At 37.6% G+C, this 16,167-nt stretch overlaps 2 protein-coding genes across 2 annotated transcripts in view; one reads left to right on the top strand and one right to left on the bottom strand.

The window, feature by feature from the left end:
* Nucleotides 1-725: 725 nt before the first annotated feature.
* LOC124261228 (39S ribosomal protein L20, mitochondrial-like) lies at nt 726-4,228 on the bottom strand. The gene is made up of 5 exons (XM_046695552.1): nt 4,031-4,228; nt 2,583-2,693; nt 2,021-2,098; nt 1,343-1,408; nt 726-921 (listed from the first exon to the last, which is right to left on the bottom strand). The coding sequence occupies exons 1-5, from the start codon at nt 4,112-4,114 to the stop codon at nt 823-825; spliced, it is 438 nt and encodes a 145-aa protein (XP_046551508.1). The 5' UTR covers nt 4,115-4,228; the 3' UTR covers nt 726-822.
* Nucleotides 4,229-4,836: 608 nt separating this feature from the next.
* LOC124261223 (6-phosphogluconate dehydrogenase, decarboxylating-like) overlaps nt 4,837-16,167 on the top strand; it is a 37,083-nt gene continuing 25,752 nt past the window's right edge. Inside the window, 2 exon segments of the mRNA XM_046695548.1 lie at nt 4,837-4,982; nt 15,418-15,493. Coding sequence (XP_046551504.1) covers nt 4,969-4,982; nt 15,418-15,493 — 90 coding nt within the window. The 5' untranslated portion in view covers nt 4,837-4,968.

Raw genomic sequence — 16,167 nt, 5'->3', positions numbered from 1 at the left:
ACTTGTTAGTTCTGGGGTATATACATCTTAAAGGAAATGCCACCATGGAACATCTGTGTTGTGTGGGTTTCAATCAAGGTTTTATTAAGTTATTTGAAAGGTGATACTTGTCCTATGAATCCACACAACCTCCAGTTTTCTGATCTTCACACAGAGAGGTATGATTGAGTAATTTATTTAATACTAAATAAGTCTTTCACATGTCAAAGGGCATGATTCCTGTGATTGTGAACCCAGTCCACTACAGCATACATCTATCATCACATTCAATATTTTCTCTGACAAAGATCATTCACCATTCTTTACAATAACCCTTACTACGGTTGGTTAACTGCTACTTCTCAAGTTCACACAATAAACCCATCACACTCCAAACATAATTCATTCACAATATACAAGTTAAATGTGTTATAAATACTGTAAAGCATGGCGCCATCACGTACCAATTCACAAAAGCCTTGAAGATCTTTGGAATAACATGTTACACAAGTGGTATAAAGACACCTTGCACCAGGTCTGGAAGCCTTGATTTCAAATATGGCCTTCAAAACACGAGGAATGATAACTTACAGCAATTCAGTCACAGTATACAATGGTGGAAATGCTGAAAGGCATAGGCAAGCACTTGCATACATAACAGTTAAACAAAATGCTCAGTCAGGTCCTTAGACTGATGTTAATTGACCTTGATCACAATACATAATTCAAAGCTATCCTTGTATTCATTTGGCTTTGTTTGTTTGGCTGTCCATGCATTCTGTATCGGCCATACATTCAGATCAGTCAAAACCTGCTCGTCATCATGGTCATACAGCCATGTGGCTAGAGCATGCCTCTTGTAATGACACCACTTGGCGCTGATAGTGTTGCCGCACCAAGACCGATTTCACTTGACCTTTGTTTGCAAAATTCACACAAGCTCTGTGGAGAAATAGATTGAAATTGGTGAGTGATGATGTAAAAATCAGGACAAGATGTCACATACACAGCAACAACTTTGGAGTGAGTGAGTTTAGTTTTACATCGCACTCAGCAATATTCCAGCTATATGGCGGCGGTCTGTAAATAATCGAGTCTGGACCAGACAATCCAGTGATCAACAGCATGAGCATCGATCTGCACAATTGGGAACCGATGAAATCAACAACTTTGGAAATGAAATGCCAAATTACTGTTTAGAATATTTTTCAAACCAACACAATGCAACTGACTATTTGTATATTAGCTCAATAATGAAAGCTGAAAAAACACATGGACACAATAGATGTTGATCATGTATCTGCTATTAGCATGATTAACCTATTGAAAGGCATTTATCTAAAACAATCATTGACATGATTACCTGAAATGTCCTTGGCTCATAAATGGCAATATCAGCCAACACCTTTCTGTTAAGGGCAATGTTGGACTGAAACAGGATACAGACAACAAAATCTTACAGTAAATAACTGTATATTTGTTTCGTATACAGCATGTAATTAGGTCCACAGTTCAGGTAGGCCAGACCAAATAAATTTCCTTTGTGTGTTCATAGTAAGTGAAGAAAGGGGTAGACACAACAGTGTAATCTGGATTGATTTGGGGTTAATGTCTTTAGAAAATAAAGGAAACAATTTCTGAACAAGAAATATGAACATGGATGTTAAAAAACAGTTTGTCTACCACATTTCACAATGTTTCATAACCATGATACAAGCATGGCTGCTGTTGCTTTGTTTGGTATCATTACAAACAAGACATTGTGTGGCCCAGATTAAAGTTAGATAGAAGGTAAAATTTAAATTAATTCCATAATGGAACCATTAAGCAGGTCAAGTATTAAAGTACATGTCTCAGAGGGATGGGAATGGATGATTAGGCTGCTGGATATGTGAAGGGGATGCAAGTGAATGATTGTTATGTGACATGATCTATGCTTTTGGGCCTGTGATGTTCCAATCGGAATAAGGCTCACATTTGAACATAATCATTATGACAAAGTATGAACCTAATCCAACTGACATGTCTCCACGTCCCCTACCTCTGCCAGAGACGTCATAAACTGGGACAGTCCAATGCCATGCTCCCCACATGCTGCTGATATTCTTGTCTCCCACAGCTGAAATTAGAGTTACCATGGTTGAATCCCAAAATACAAATGTGACATCTGATACTGTAACAAGATTAGGTTATTGGTGGACATGAATTCAAATATTTCAAAGCAATGCGCTTTCCTGGATCTTTTAAGTAGCCTTTGACAGGTATGAGATTGCCTTCTTTTCAATGGCAGAGTTGGATAAAAAATGTTTTAGTTAAATGATAGCATGAAAACTTAATGTGGAATGAACAAGATAAATGCCCAATTGCTGCACAGGTCATACATATTTCAGGAAATTAAGTGAAACACATGAAAGTATGGTGTCACAAACACATGAATTATAATCAGGGTGATTCAGACATTGAACACATGACCTTGTGTGACAAAGGGTCGCAGTTAACTGTACCTATATAAAGTACACCTGCCTAGCATAATGAAGATTCAGACAGTAATATCAGCCGACAGAAATGATCAAAATTTCAGTGTTTCTGACAATGTGACATACCTGTTTCATGCTCTTCTTTTTCTGAGAACGTGCTCTGTTTGAATGTTGGAGTGCTCGTCTCACTGAGCGAATTGAGATACCATAACAATTCCGTTTTCGGCGCAGGAAATTCTGTAAATATGTCATGAATATTGAAACATCAAATTAAGAAAATGTAAAAACTAGTTTATAAAAAATAACCATGAATTATGTTCATGGAAGGTACTTCCTTTCACTGGGTGTTTTTTTATGTTGCCAGATAGGCCTGACCAATTTTATTTCTTGTTGTACGGATCCATCGGTCATATTTTTTCATGAATAAAAAAATAATTAATTAATTTTCCCCACTCAAAATCCTAATGTTTGTTTTGGCAAAAAATGTAAACAAGAACATTTTTTTAGATTAAATTTTGCCCCATATACACTTGATAAATTGCCAAAAGTAAAATATTTTTATTGTTTAGAAGGAATATTACTTTGACTGATGATTTTTTTTCCCCTCCTGCCTTCAGGTTTTCTGAGGACAAAAATCTGTAAAACAAGAAAAAAGAAATAAAATTGGTCTGGCCTTAGCATGACAAGCATCAAATGAGTAGGGCATCAAACACATACTGCCAGCTCCGCTGACCCAGTCATTTAATCAACACCTAAGTACTGCTGTCGAAAACACAGAGATCATTTTGGATTTTTGGATGAGGGCCCATACTATAATTTAAGTATAAATATGAGAGGACCCAATATCCCGTGGTACAACAACAATGTTATCTGGGGAGGGTATGGGAGAGAGCACTCTTCCATCGGTGGGGGATTTGTGGGTCCTCACACAGGAAAATTTGGAACTTTTTCAATGAAATGCTGACATCTGAAGCTGTGAATATATATCCAGTCCTTTTCTGGAGTTTTTGTGGCTGTACAGTAATGCTCAATGTTCTTTGTCAGGTTTCATGAATATTAGCTATCATCGTCAACACCAACACCTATGGTGCTCATTAATACAGTGGACACACTAGTGTCTTATCTTATTTCTGAAACTATTTCCTCAAAACTCTTGAAGATCACACAGAACTGAGATAGCAGGATGTTACAAACAACCCATATTCTAAGAAGAGTCCTGAAGGATGGTTTGACCAACGAGCTGATTCCACGCTAACATGCATATCTTGGCCCATTGATCGAGAGAATGGACATTACAGCTGAGCCTGGTAAACTGAGTTCTTGACTACTGACACATGGTTGAGGTCTCAGGTCACATTAGAAATAAGGTTCCTGAGATTAACTTTGAGGCTTATCACTGCATTTGACAGATGTTTATGGACATTTTGAACTTACAGTCTGGACATTTTGCTAAATGTAAATAGCAGTGACTATCGAAATCTATTCGAATGTCATGCAAATTAATCTTCTTCTGGGGTTTATGCAGAAGTATGACGCAATTTATTGATCTTTAAGTTGAAAGCACGAAATATTACCCATGACATTCTCCTCAGCATAGCCCTCTTAAAGTATCGTTGGGGTCCCCTGGACCTCGTCATACAACAGACAGTCAAATACATGATGTCAGTATGATGTCAACAATAGTTTCTCCAGGATATCCTTCTAGATTTCGCAAGCGGATCGGCTGTATCCGTGAACATGTGTTTCCAGAATTATCTCCTCCTGTCAGGTGCCCGTTTCCGGATTTCACTGTAGAATATTCAATACAACTGTTTACAATTACCAACATTTAATGGTGACTTCTGTCGAAAATTACTCGTAATTTGAGTTGTACTTCGATGAAAACATTTCATCATAATTGTTAATGAACATATTATATGTAAAAATTCTTTGTTTTTTATTTCAAGTGGATAAACAATATAAAGCACAGCCATAATTTCAAACAGTTCTTTGAACCATTTCGCGTTCATATTAGCCCAGTAAACAGGCATTCGAAATGGGGACATTGAAATTTATGCTTGGTCAGATGACTAATAAACTAATAATAACATTCAAAATATAATACAAAAAATTGAAGGTTTCTTTTCAAGGTACTCAAATCACGGTCTCTTCACATTCATACCAGCTGATCGCTTGGTCAGAACAATTCTATGTGTAAAACTAAAATATAATTGTTGGTAAGTATTCCAATATTTAACACGACATTCTTCTCCAACGATCAGACATAATTTTCATTTTTTATTTTATTCACACCAATATTGACTGAGCTGACATTTTCATTTTTGTTTTTGAAAATAACTAGTCGTTCTGCAAGACGTATATTGCAATTTTTCGACCCCCGCCAACCTTGACCTTGGAGTTCACGTCGGTCAGTCAAAAAGCCGTAAACTTTCCGGATCACACCATTCTCTGAACGTGTGGCGTGGAAGACAGTTGATAGCTATTCATTCATTAACCAAAATCATCAGACACAATGGCTCAAGCAAAGTGAGTATCCATATCATATTCGAAAAACGTTTTAGCTGCCCTCTAAGCGTCTCCCATGAGGAAGTTTAGTTCACTGTTCACGGGGCATTGGGCTGCAGCCGGCGAGTGAATTTGCAGTGTCATCCTGCTATATGCATGGGTGTTGTTTCAAACAAGTTCATGATAGCGTTCAGAATTATTTTCGTGTGTCAAATATCATTTTGCACACTGACAACTTTACAACATGTGATGACATTTTGATTTGAGTAAATCTATAACCATGAAAACAGTCATGCCTATAACACTAACAGCTGATTTAGAAACCAAGCTTGACATGAGCATGCTATACCAGAGGTGACATTTACAATGTGAATTTTATCTTTAATTAGAAATTTACATTCAAGATTCTTTCATACATTTGTCAGTTAAGGCAATTTTATTTTGGTTCAGATCTAGATGTATATTTCTTGTATTTTTCAGAAGCATTGTATGTTAGTTCCACCATTATAAAATAACATGCATTCTCTTTAGAATCAGCATCAGTAATTTTTATGTTCATAGAAAAGCAGAAGTTTATAAACATATTTTCTTGGCTGAACAGTTATACCACAAGCCTCCAAATGTTGGAAATTCTAGCCTCCTTCAGGATAACTTTGGTATTAACAAAACTGGCCAGGGCTTGTGCTAAATTCTGAATTGTGCTAAGTAAGATATTGTGTACATAATTATGACAAAGCTCATTGATGCTCTAAGGCTCCATTCTATTTTCATGCTTGTAGTGATTAGTAAACTGATGTTACTATAACATGATATAGCTGTGAGTGTGAGTGACATCTTTCAAGTAACTGAAAAATGTATGGTAAATGTAGTTGTCACTTTCAGATCCCACTTGTCTGAGAGTTCATATATTTTTTAACAATATACTGGCTAAAATGTCCCCAAGTGGGTTTGCTTAAAGCAGTAGTGCCAAAATGGGGTGTTAAAAGTGGACACAAATGGACTTTCCTAGTCAAGATTAACTTGCCAGTAGCTGCAGTTCTCATTCATAATGGGGAAGATTTCTTCCAAGCTAGCTTTGTAGTTATATCCCCTTGAGAAGGCATGTTGAAATTCTTGTTTTATAGATTGGTTAATGTTATTCTAGAGGAGGAATAGTCGAAGGGATGAGTCAGCCTTTTCAGGAATGACAAACTATTTTCGAAGTCAGACACTTGTTCTTCCTTTGGAACCACGTTTTCAAGCCTGTCTAAACTCTGACTTTAGAAACCTGAGTTCTTGATAGCAGTTGCTCATGCATGCATTATGATGGACGATGACAGGTTTTACTTTGAGTCGTATGACTCTGAGTTCTTCATGGTATTTTCCTTCAAAATGTCCTCTCCTTGTGAACATATCCTTGTACTCTTCCATTAGCCCTTGCTTTGATTTGACAATAACATTTCTTTGCATCAGTAATCAATTACTTGGTCTTTGAATGACATTTAGAAGTGTTACACATAAGAGAATTTTTATGGATGTCCACTTCTTCATCATGAGGAACACAACGTTTCGGAGTATGTCCATACTCCTTCATCAGCAACTGCTATCAAGAACTCAGGTGATGAAGGAGTAAGAATATACTCCGAAACGTGTTCCTCATAATAAAGAAGTTGACATCCATAAATATTCTCTTCCTATAGAAATACTTGCTGCTAGACACAGAAATGTGAACTTGTTATCTCATACCATGATGGCTCACAAATGTAAAGACGAAAGTAAACATGGTTATCAGAATTTTGTAATTAGTCATTTTCTTTGCATTTTTTTATTTGTTACTGACTCCTAAACAGTGCATGAAAATCAAAACCTCGAGTTCTCGCTAGCAGTGTTTTGACTATTTTTTTAAGGGTTTTCAGAAATCTCAAAACAAACAATTTCTTAACCTCTTTTACCAGTCACTTAAACACATGAATAATCTCAAATTATTAAACGATTTTCATGTCTAAAATCACATGATTCATCATACTTTCTAGGTCTGTGATGAGATGGTCTAACGACCCTGTACCTTTGCTCAATCCCCCAGAACAGATAACATTCAATAACCATGTTATTTCTTGTGTTACAACACTGCTCTTCTCTTGAGCCTATGAACTGTCGAACTTGAGAAACATTAATGTACATGTTAATATTCTACAGTGAAGCAGCATAGCAAATGTGTCAGGTAGTCATTTTAGTGATGTGTGTCATTACAGCTGAAATTTCAACATCATCCTTCAAAGGAAAGCTGGTCAGATATATTTTGAACCAATCCAGGACTGACTGTGTATTGTTTTTAGTTCATTGAGGTATGAATTAAAAATTGTTGTGCAAACTGTATGAATCCACGTATAAATGGATCTAGTATCTACATCACTTTAATCTGTGTAAATCAGAGCAAACAGAATTGCCGAAATTGACAAATATTCCAGGTAGGCATGCAGCTGTATGCTATGAATCAGGATATTGTTTAATTTATGCTGATGCCCTGACACACCCAAAAGTAAAACAACTGGAACAATTATCTCAAGGATAAAACAGATGTTCTAACATTGTTTAATTGACATAATCAGAAATGACGATCTTGATCATGATTGCCATGTTGCTCTCACACCTGAACCCTCCCTTGGGGAAGGTGGGGAAGCTCCATCCAGAGGTCTTCATTTGGATACACCAGCAGTTGGGCTCTCTCCAGGTCGAATATTGAGTTAGCCAGGTCCATGTCACTGATCCTGAATGCAAGAGCATGTGATCTTGATCATGCGACCTTGATCATGCTGATTCTCCACCCATCTCATTGGAAGATCTTAGAATGGAGGTTTTCTCAGCTACAGTCTATTTTTCTTTGGGTACTCCAGCAGATCAAAGCCCCCAACAAAGTATGTCAAGCCTTGATCACACCCTTTTGGCCATTGGTTATACATTGCCGGTCAGGACTATGGAGCTTCCATAATGGAAGAATACATGACCTTCTGGCAAAGCCTCACTCTCAAGATGCTCTTGGGCATCATACAGGTTCTTTAGTAGCCAAAAGCTATGTTGACGATGTTTGAAAGCTATTGTTCAGCCATGAAACTTCAATTTCCCAGTGAAGCTTCACAACGTCAACATGCCATCAGTACTGTCGTCCCTCCTGGAAGTAGCATCAAGATCTCAATGGGGAAAGGTGTCTTGGTCTATGTTAATCCTGATGAGTGTGATAATGGACGCAATGTAATTTATTAGCACATCCACAGGGACGCAGAAAAAGTCCAAATTATTTTTGTAAAACTTCCAATTGAGTAACAATAAGTTATCACTGAGTTTGCAACTAGCTGGGTTATGGAATCATTTGCAATTTAATTACTGTAACAATGTGATGATCATGATACACAATACAATAACAGTATTAATAATAATATTTAAGTGTCTGGGACCCCCATTTTGTAGTCCAGGACCCCTGAAAATTAAGAATATGAGTCCCAGGGACCCTCAAATACAGGGCTCGAGGTAAATCCCTGATTGGGCTATAAGCAGCATTGTCATAATGTATTTTTTGCTTTAGAATAAAAAATTGAAATGTTTCAACCAAAGCAGTTACATGGCATGTTTGTTATTTTAGTTTCTTAAAGTTAAATATAAATGATTTATGAATAATTTTGTGATTTTGTTACCCTATGTTCATGAAATATATCTTATTCACCTTGTTGTGTATGTGTCACAGCCCTAGTTTTTATGTGATATCATACATTGGATATTTAAAATGCCTTTTAACAAGCGCAATAAGCATGTATTAACTGAAACATGTATCTGTATCCACATTAAATAAAGTAATTTAAAGGTTACAAACCACAATTTTATGTTAAAGTCTTTGGTGTCATGCTGCTTTCATTCTTTGTATCCTTACTTTCTTTCTTGTCCAATACATACCAAGATGCATGTTCACAGCATTTAACCCTGTTTCAAGGACATCATGAGGCAGATCCTGTTATAGTTCTTTGTGAAATCCATGGTCTGATTCACACAGGTTCAGTTTGACAGAAAACGGTGATTTATGACCAGCTGATTACCTTGTTTTGGGGATGGCTGTTAGTGTGGGAACTGTTATGCTCTGGTTGATAGAGTGAGGGATTTATTGGAGGGGTACAGATGACCTTCTGTCTGAAGCATCCATGATTTGACAGAGGGATTTATTGGAGGGGTACAGATGACCTTCTGTCTGAAGCATCCATGATTTGATGGAGGGATTTATTGGAGGGGTACAGATGACCTTCAGTCTGAAGCATCCATGATTTGATAGAGGGATTTATTGGAGGGGTACAGATGACCTTCTGTCTGAAGCATCCATGATTTGATAGAGGGATTTATTGGAGGGGTACAGATGACCTTCTGTCTGAAGCATCCATGATTTGATGAGGGATTTATTGGAGGGGTACAGATGACCTTCAGTCTGAAGCATCCATGATTTGATAGAGGGATTTATTGGAGGGGTACAGATGACCTTCTGTCTGAAGCATCCATGATTTGATAGAGGGATTTATTGGAGGGGTACAGATGACCTTCAGTCTGAAGCATCCATGATTTGATAGAGGGGATTTATTGGAGGGTACAGATACAGATGACCTTCAGCCTGAAGCATCCATGATTTGATAGAGGGATTTATTGGAGGGGTACAGATGACCTTCAGTCTGAAGCATCCATGATTTGATAGAGGGATTTATTGGAGGGGTACAGATGACCTTCTGTCTGAAGCATCCATGATTTGATAGAGGGATTTATTGGAGGGGTACAGATGACCTTCAGTCTGAAGCATCCATGATTTGTCCAGGTTTCCATGTCCTCATGGGGGGCAATGTGTAAATGATGATTCAGCTCAGCTTAGTCCGTGACATACATATCAACTATTTAAAGCAATAACAAGAGTTATTACTGTAAATGAGACCATGTGGTCAGGCTTGGTTGACAGATGTTTTTGTATCCCTATAGTGTAGAGCAATGCTGATAATGTCGACCACTGCGTTGTCTGGTCCATACTCGATTATTTATTTTATAGACGGCCGCCATATAGTAGGAATATTGTATAACATATCAGTTATTGATACAATTGCAGGCTTGTGCCATCCATGATTTTATAGGGGATTTATTGGAGGGTAAATCCATCAGTCAGAAGCATCCACACAATTATCCACACACCTTCCAGCTCCATACAGTTGGAATATTGCTGAGTGCTGCATTAAATAACAAACAAACAATATTACTGTGTAGCATGAATTACTGTCAAATTATCTGAACATGTGCTCAGTTGCTTGGTTGATACAGATGTTTTGTATTCAATCCAAGATTTGCCTTGATTATTATGCTTGGTTTGTCTGCACCGTACCCATTCTCTTGAGTTAAAGTTTAACTGAAGAACAAAACGGCCGTGCTGTGGACTCATGAAAATAAATTGACCATATTTTGTCTGTCTTCAAGCTCAGTCTGTGAGAATATTTTTAGTCTGAAACTTGATCTAAAGTACTGATCACATTAAGAGTTCCTTCCACATTGAGAAGACTTATTCAAGTAAGTGAGTTAGGTTTTACACCACTTTTACAACATTGCAGCTACAGACTTGTGCAAAAAGTATTCAGACACTTGATGTAATTTCCATAGACTTTCACGAGAATAACACGAGTTATTACTGTAAATGCGATCATGTGGTCAGGCTTGGTTGACAGATGTTTTTGTATCCCTATAGTGTAGAGCAATGCTGATAATGTCGACCACTACGTTGTCTGGTCCATACTCGATTATTTATAGACGGCCGCCATATAGTAGGAATATTGTATAACATATCAGTTATTGATACAATCGCAGGCTTGTGCTGTGTTTTCCTTGGAAATCCATCAAGTCTAGACACAATTATCTACACACAGCCGTTATACAGTTGGAATATTGCTGAGTGCTGCATTAAATAACAAACAAACAATATTACTGTGTAGCATGAATTGGGTGTCACAATTATCTGAACAGAGCTGCAGTTGAATTTTTTTAAAGCAATGTCATGATGGTGGGTTCGAATCCAAGATTTGCCATGATTATTGTGCTTGGTTTGTCTGCACCGTACCCATTCTCTTGAGTTTAACTGAAGAACAAAACGGTCGTGCTATGGGCTCAGACAAAATATGGTCAATTTATTTTTATGTCTTCAATCTCAGTCTGTGAGAATATTTTTAGTCTGAAACTAAAGTACTGATCACATAACAAGTTCCTTCCACCTTTAGAAGACTTTTTCAAGTAAGTGAGTTAGGTTGTACACCGCTTTTAGCAACTTTGCAGCTATATCATGATGGGGACACCAGATATCACTGCAGTGTTCAACATGGGCAAAGTGGGGGTGTCATGAAACAACTTTTACCTGTATAATGGCAGTGTATTGAATCCGACATATCGCGTCACGATACATTGATTGTAAATAAGGTTATTATTTTATTATGTCTGGAGGTAAAAATAAACCATGAAGATCTGCAAGTACTCAACTTAATGATAATAAGATCTCGGCCAATCTGATAAATATTGTATTTTGAATTTTCTACCTTCACATTGTCCAATTTAACCATGGTAATGTCAATACATGTATATGTTCCTGTGACAATGAATTATATTTTACGGATTGAATATAGCACTGTGAAAATATTGTGTGTTCTTTAACTTCACTTGAATGGAACATTGAAAGTTAGAGTTCTAGAACATTGATCATGTTGATGATATTGCTACCTTATAACTGCTTTGCAAACACCCATTTGAATTTGTTCAAAGTGTTTGGAATGCCTTGGGAGTCTTGCTCCAGTATGGGTGTACAATCCCTTTCAGTAAGCATTTGGTAAGTGGTCAAATGTAACAAATGTTATATTTAGGATAACACTTTCTCAGTGAAGTAGAAATTCTCAGACTCAGAGTTAGTGGTGGTCCGACTAATTGAAATAATCAAAGATTGGTGGCAGTGACTAAACAATCAAGCAATAGAACATGTTTTCTCATGATCGAACACAAACAATATTTAGAACACTTGTTTGCATCAACAATATTTTTCACAAGGTTAGTTTTTTGTGTGTCATTACATTTACATTTCATAAGCACTATAAGCTCGTTCCAAATCACGAGGAGAGCGGAAGGTCGCGGGTTCGATCCCCGGCCGCGTCATACCAAAAGACGTTAAAATATGGTACTTGTTGGTCCCTGCCTGGCGCTCGGCATTAATGGGTACAACAAGGACTGGTCGGCTCGGAGTCAGTATAATGTGTCTGAGTGGGGTATTCATGCTTCACTGCGGCATGGTATCTCAGTGGGCTAGCACTATAAAACCAGCTTAAGTCTGGGCTAGTACAAGCAGCCGCAATTACACATACACACGCATGCACGTCGTCATATGAGCGAAATATTCTCAAGCACGACGTTAAACCCAATTTCACCTCACCTCACCAAATCATGATTGAATTCCATGACATGCATAAGTTCGCTGGACTGCCCTATGAATGCACAATTCCTTTTAGAAAGTAGTCAAATGTAACAAGATTGGGATCATACTCTCAAATGGAATTATCTAGGTCCCCTAACCTGGACCCTTTAAACATGGGTTAGGCAAGGATCCCATAATAAAGAGTCAAAGTATCGAATTCCAGTGAAACATTGTCATGATTGTTTTATCTTTTGACAGAATATTATTATGACAAGTTTTGAAGGGAATCTTTCAAATATTCTGAAAAAGACATGTCAGAATTTGAACCAGCAATCTACCCTGTTTACACATAGGAAGTAGTGGTGTTTCTTATTACATGCATCAGCATGACAAGACATATTGTCTATTCCACCTACCGTAGCATGTCCACCCCCGCACAACTATAAATGTCGACTTGTACACATAAGAATATGAAAGGTGATGGGTCTTAAAATAACACAGCGGACATTGTTATGTACACAGTAGTCATTGCCTTGTTCTGTATTGACATTTACTAGACTATTCCCGGATTTGAGTTATTTTGCAATTCATTGTTTGCAGACAAATGGTCTGAAAGTACCTTGACTTTTTTCCAAGGCTGGATACAGCAATTGGCTGATAAGAGATTGTGGGGTAATTTCCCTGAGAGCAAATAAATGTTGAAAGCACTTCTCGTGTGCTGAACACTCTGTAGTTTTATTTCACTCTACATTATTTGAATGTTTAGTTTGGTCTGTATGGGTGGAAGTGAATGTCATTATGACTTGTGTTAAAACATGCATGTCATTATGACTTAGCATTATGGGGAAGGTAACTACTCCTGAGGTGTTTGTTTTGCTAGTTTGTTGTTTAATGCTCACTCAGCAATATTTCAGCTGTATGACGTCGGTCTGTAAATAATCCAGTCTGGATCAGACAATTCAGTGATCTACATCATGAGCATCACTCTACGCAACTGGGATATGATGACATGTGTCAACCAAGTCAGCGAGCCTGACCACCAGATCTCGTTATTCGTCTCTTATGACAAGCTTGGGTTGCTGAAGACCAATTCTAATCCATATCTTACCTGGCCTCTGTGGTGTAGTGGAAAGAGCCTGAACTGAGATCAGTGGTTTGATCTCTGGATGCATCATGCAAAAGGATGTTATCCTTACTCTTTTGGGGGTGGTGGTAGGGTAGCCTAGTGGTTAAAGCGTTTGCTCAGCACATTGAAGACATGGGTTTGATTCCCCACATGGGTACAATGTGTGAAGCCCATTTATGGTGTCCCTCATCATGATATTGCTGGAATAATTCAAAAAGTGGTGATAAACTCGCTCACTATTTTTGAATTTCTATTATAATTTTAGCTTTTGAGTCTCTTTTATTTTATTTGTCTTCTTTGTCAGAATTTTTGTTTTTGTCTGTAGTTTTTAACTGGTGACTTGAGCCGAATGTAAAACACAGAAACCACCACACTCAAGTGTTTATTGTAGTGAAAAGGACAGCATGTACTCATGAGTACCAAAATGGAGACTTTATTGCAGCCATGAAGAGCTCTAATTTAATCATGTCAATTAACGCCGGCCTTGTCTGACGGTTTGATCAATACCTTGATGTCGCTACCACCATGATATGATTACAAATGAAGCAATTTCGGTTACTTGGGTATTGACACACACTGTGTCCATCATTTCTGCAACAGCCTGTTAACTCGGCAGACATTGATTTTGGAATTGTTTTACTATTTCCAACCTTGTTTTTGAAATCATCATTTACATGCTTCTAATTGAAATATGACAACGCGAAAGAGCTTCACTTTTAATGAAAGACATAGCCAACAGTTTCATTAGTCTGAGACCAATAAAAAGACTATCTGAAGGAACTGTTTCTTTCTCTATCCTAAAATCTATATTTATTTCACAAGATTTGCTGGTCATATCCAACATGGATGTGCTGGATATAAATAATAGTGTCCACTATATACTGATGATCTTTACTGGTTCTGGGTTTTTAGTGGATCTCCTAAATTGTGGTTCTTATGATGTGTTAAATTCCTTGAAGAATGTTTAATTCTTAAAATTATGTCAACTTTCAACAATTAATGTGTGACTCATCGGCCACATAAGGGAATCATATAAAATTACATATTTTCATAAATGTATGAGTAGTCTTCTTAAAACATAACAATGAAATGTTTGTAATACATATATCTGTAACAGTTAAAGGCTACTTTGATAAAAGAACAGATTTTTGGCTCAACCGAGTTTCTAGTTCAAGTAGCATCTGTTTTCTGTCTGTCCTCATCTGTGACCTATATATACACTCATCTGATTGTCTGCTGGGGGCGGTGTGGTAGCCTAGTGGTTAAAGCATCCACTTGTCACGCCAAAGACCTGGGTTCAATTCCCCACATGGGTACAATGTGTGAAGCCCATTTCTGATGTGGTATTGCTGGAATATTGCTGAAAGCGGGGTAAATCTAAACTCACTCACTCATTGTCTGGTAAGATGAGCTTATTATTTCAATTCAGTGAATCTTCAAAACAATGGTAAATTCAAATCATCAAAGACAGTGTATCATGAATGTATCAAAATGCTTGACATTGATGCCACCTTTAAAAGAGTCAGAAGTTCTGCTTGACCTACAGGTACATGTTTAACATCACACAAAGGACTTTCAATATGTGCTCACCAAAGACTCGCATAATACAATTTTTACTCCAAGTGTGTATCATTTATTGCTTATTGATCTCTGTGTTTGTAAAATGATGTTATACAACATTTGGGAAACCATGAGGAAATGGCAAAATACCCAGTAATCATTGATGTGATATCATTTCAACAAACAATGGACCTACAGTGTTTCAGTAATGTTGAATATTTGTGTTTCAGTTATCACTTTAATTACGTATGAATATTTCTGTTACAGTCATGGTAATGTTTGTGTTTCAGTAACAGTAATTATTCATGTCTCAATGATGTTGAATATGTTTGTTTCAGAGGAGACATTGCCCTGATTGGGTTGGCTGTGATGGGCCAGAATCTCATCCTGAACATGAATGACCATGGATTTACAGTAAGTATGCCTGTGTGTACAACACTGCAAGGATGCCAGAGGAGATAAGACCCAAGTGCCACCTGCTTGTCTTTCCTTACAGTTTTGAGGCAGGCAGTGTAGATGACACTGTCTAATGGTTGTATCCAAGTAGTGATTTTCTGGTAGTGCAGGCTGATTGAGGCAGTGTAGACCATGCTTCAGTAACCCATGCTTGTCTTAAGAGGCGACTAACAGGATCAGATGGTCTGGATCGCTGACTTGGTTGACACATGTCATCATATCCCAATTGTGTAGATTGATGCTCATGATGTTGATCACAGGATTGTCTGGTCCAGACTTGATTATTTACAGACTGCCACTATATATAGGTAGCTGGAATATTGCTGAGTGTAGTGTTAAACAACCAAACCAAATCTTCCCATGGTGTCTAATTCTTGTCTTGCTATATGGGTTATAAAGGCAGGGGACCTTCAGTCCTTTGTTTGAAGGTAGGGGTTCTTGGTCAGTGTTGACTATTGTCTGGATGTCTGTTTCTCAACAGCATTATTTCCCCTTATCTGACCATGGGGATTCTGCCCTTTTGGCAAGTGCAAAATCCCAAAGGGGTTCTTGAAGGCCCCAGTGTAATCTTGATTTATTTCCTCCGCCCTTCTGAAAATCTGAAGCAACTCTTGATTTTCCTCCGGCTCTGA

This window comes from Haliotis rubra, unplaced genomic scaffold, assembly GCF_003918875.1.
Source record: "Haliotis rubra isolate DU_JTF1 unplaced genomic scaffold, ASM391887v1 Scf791, whole genome shotgun sequence".
Classification (NCBI taxonomy): Eukaryota; Metazoa; Mollusca; class Gastropoda; order Lepetellida; family Haliotidae; genus Haliotis; species Haliotis rubra.
This window is presented reverse-complemented; position numbering and strand designations above follow the sequence as displayed.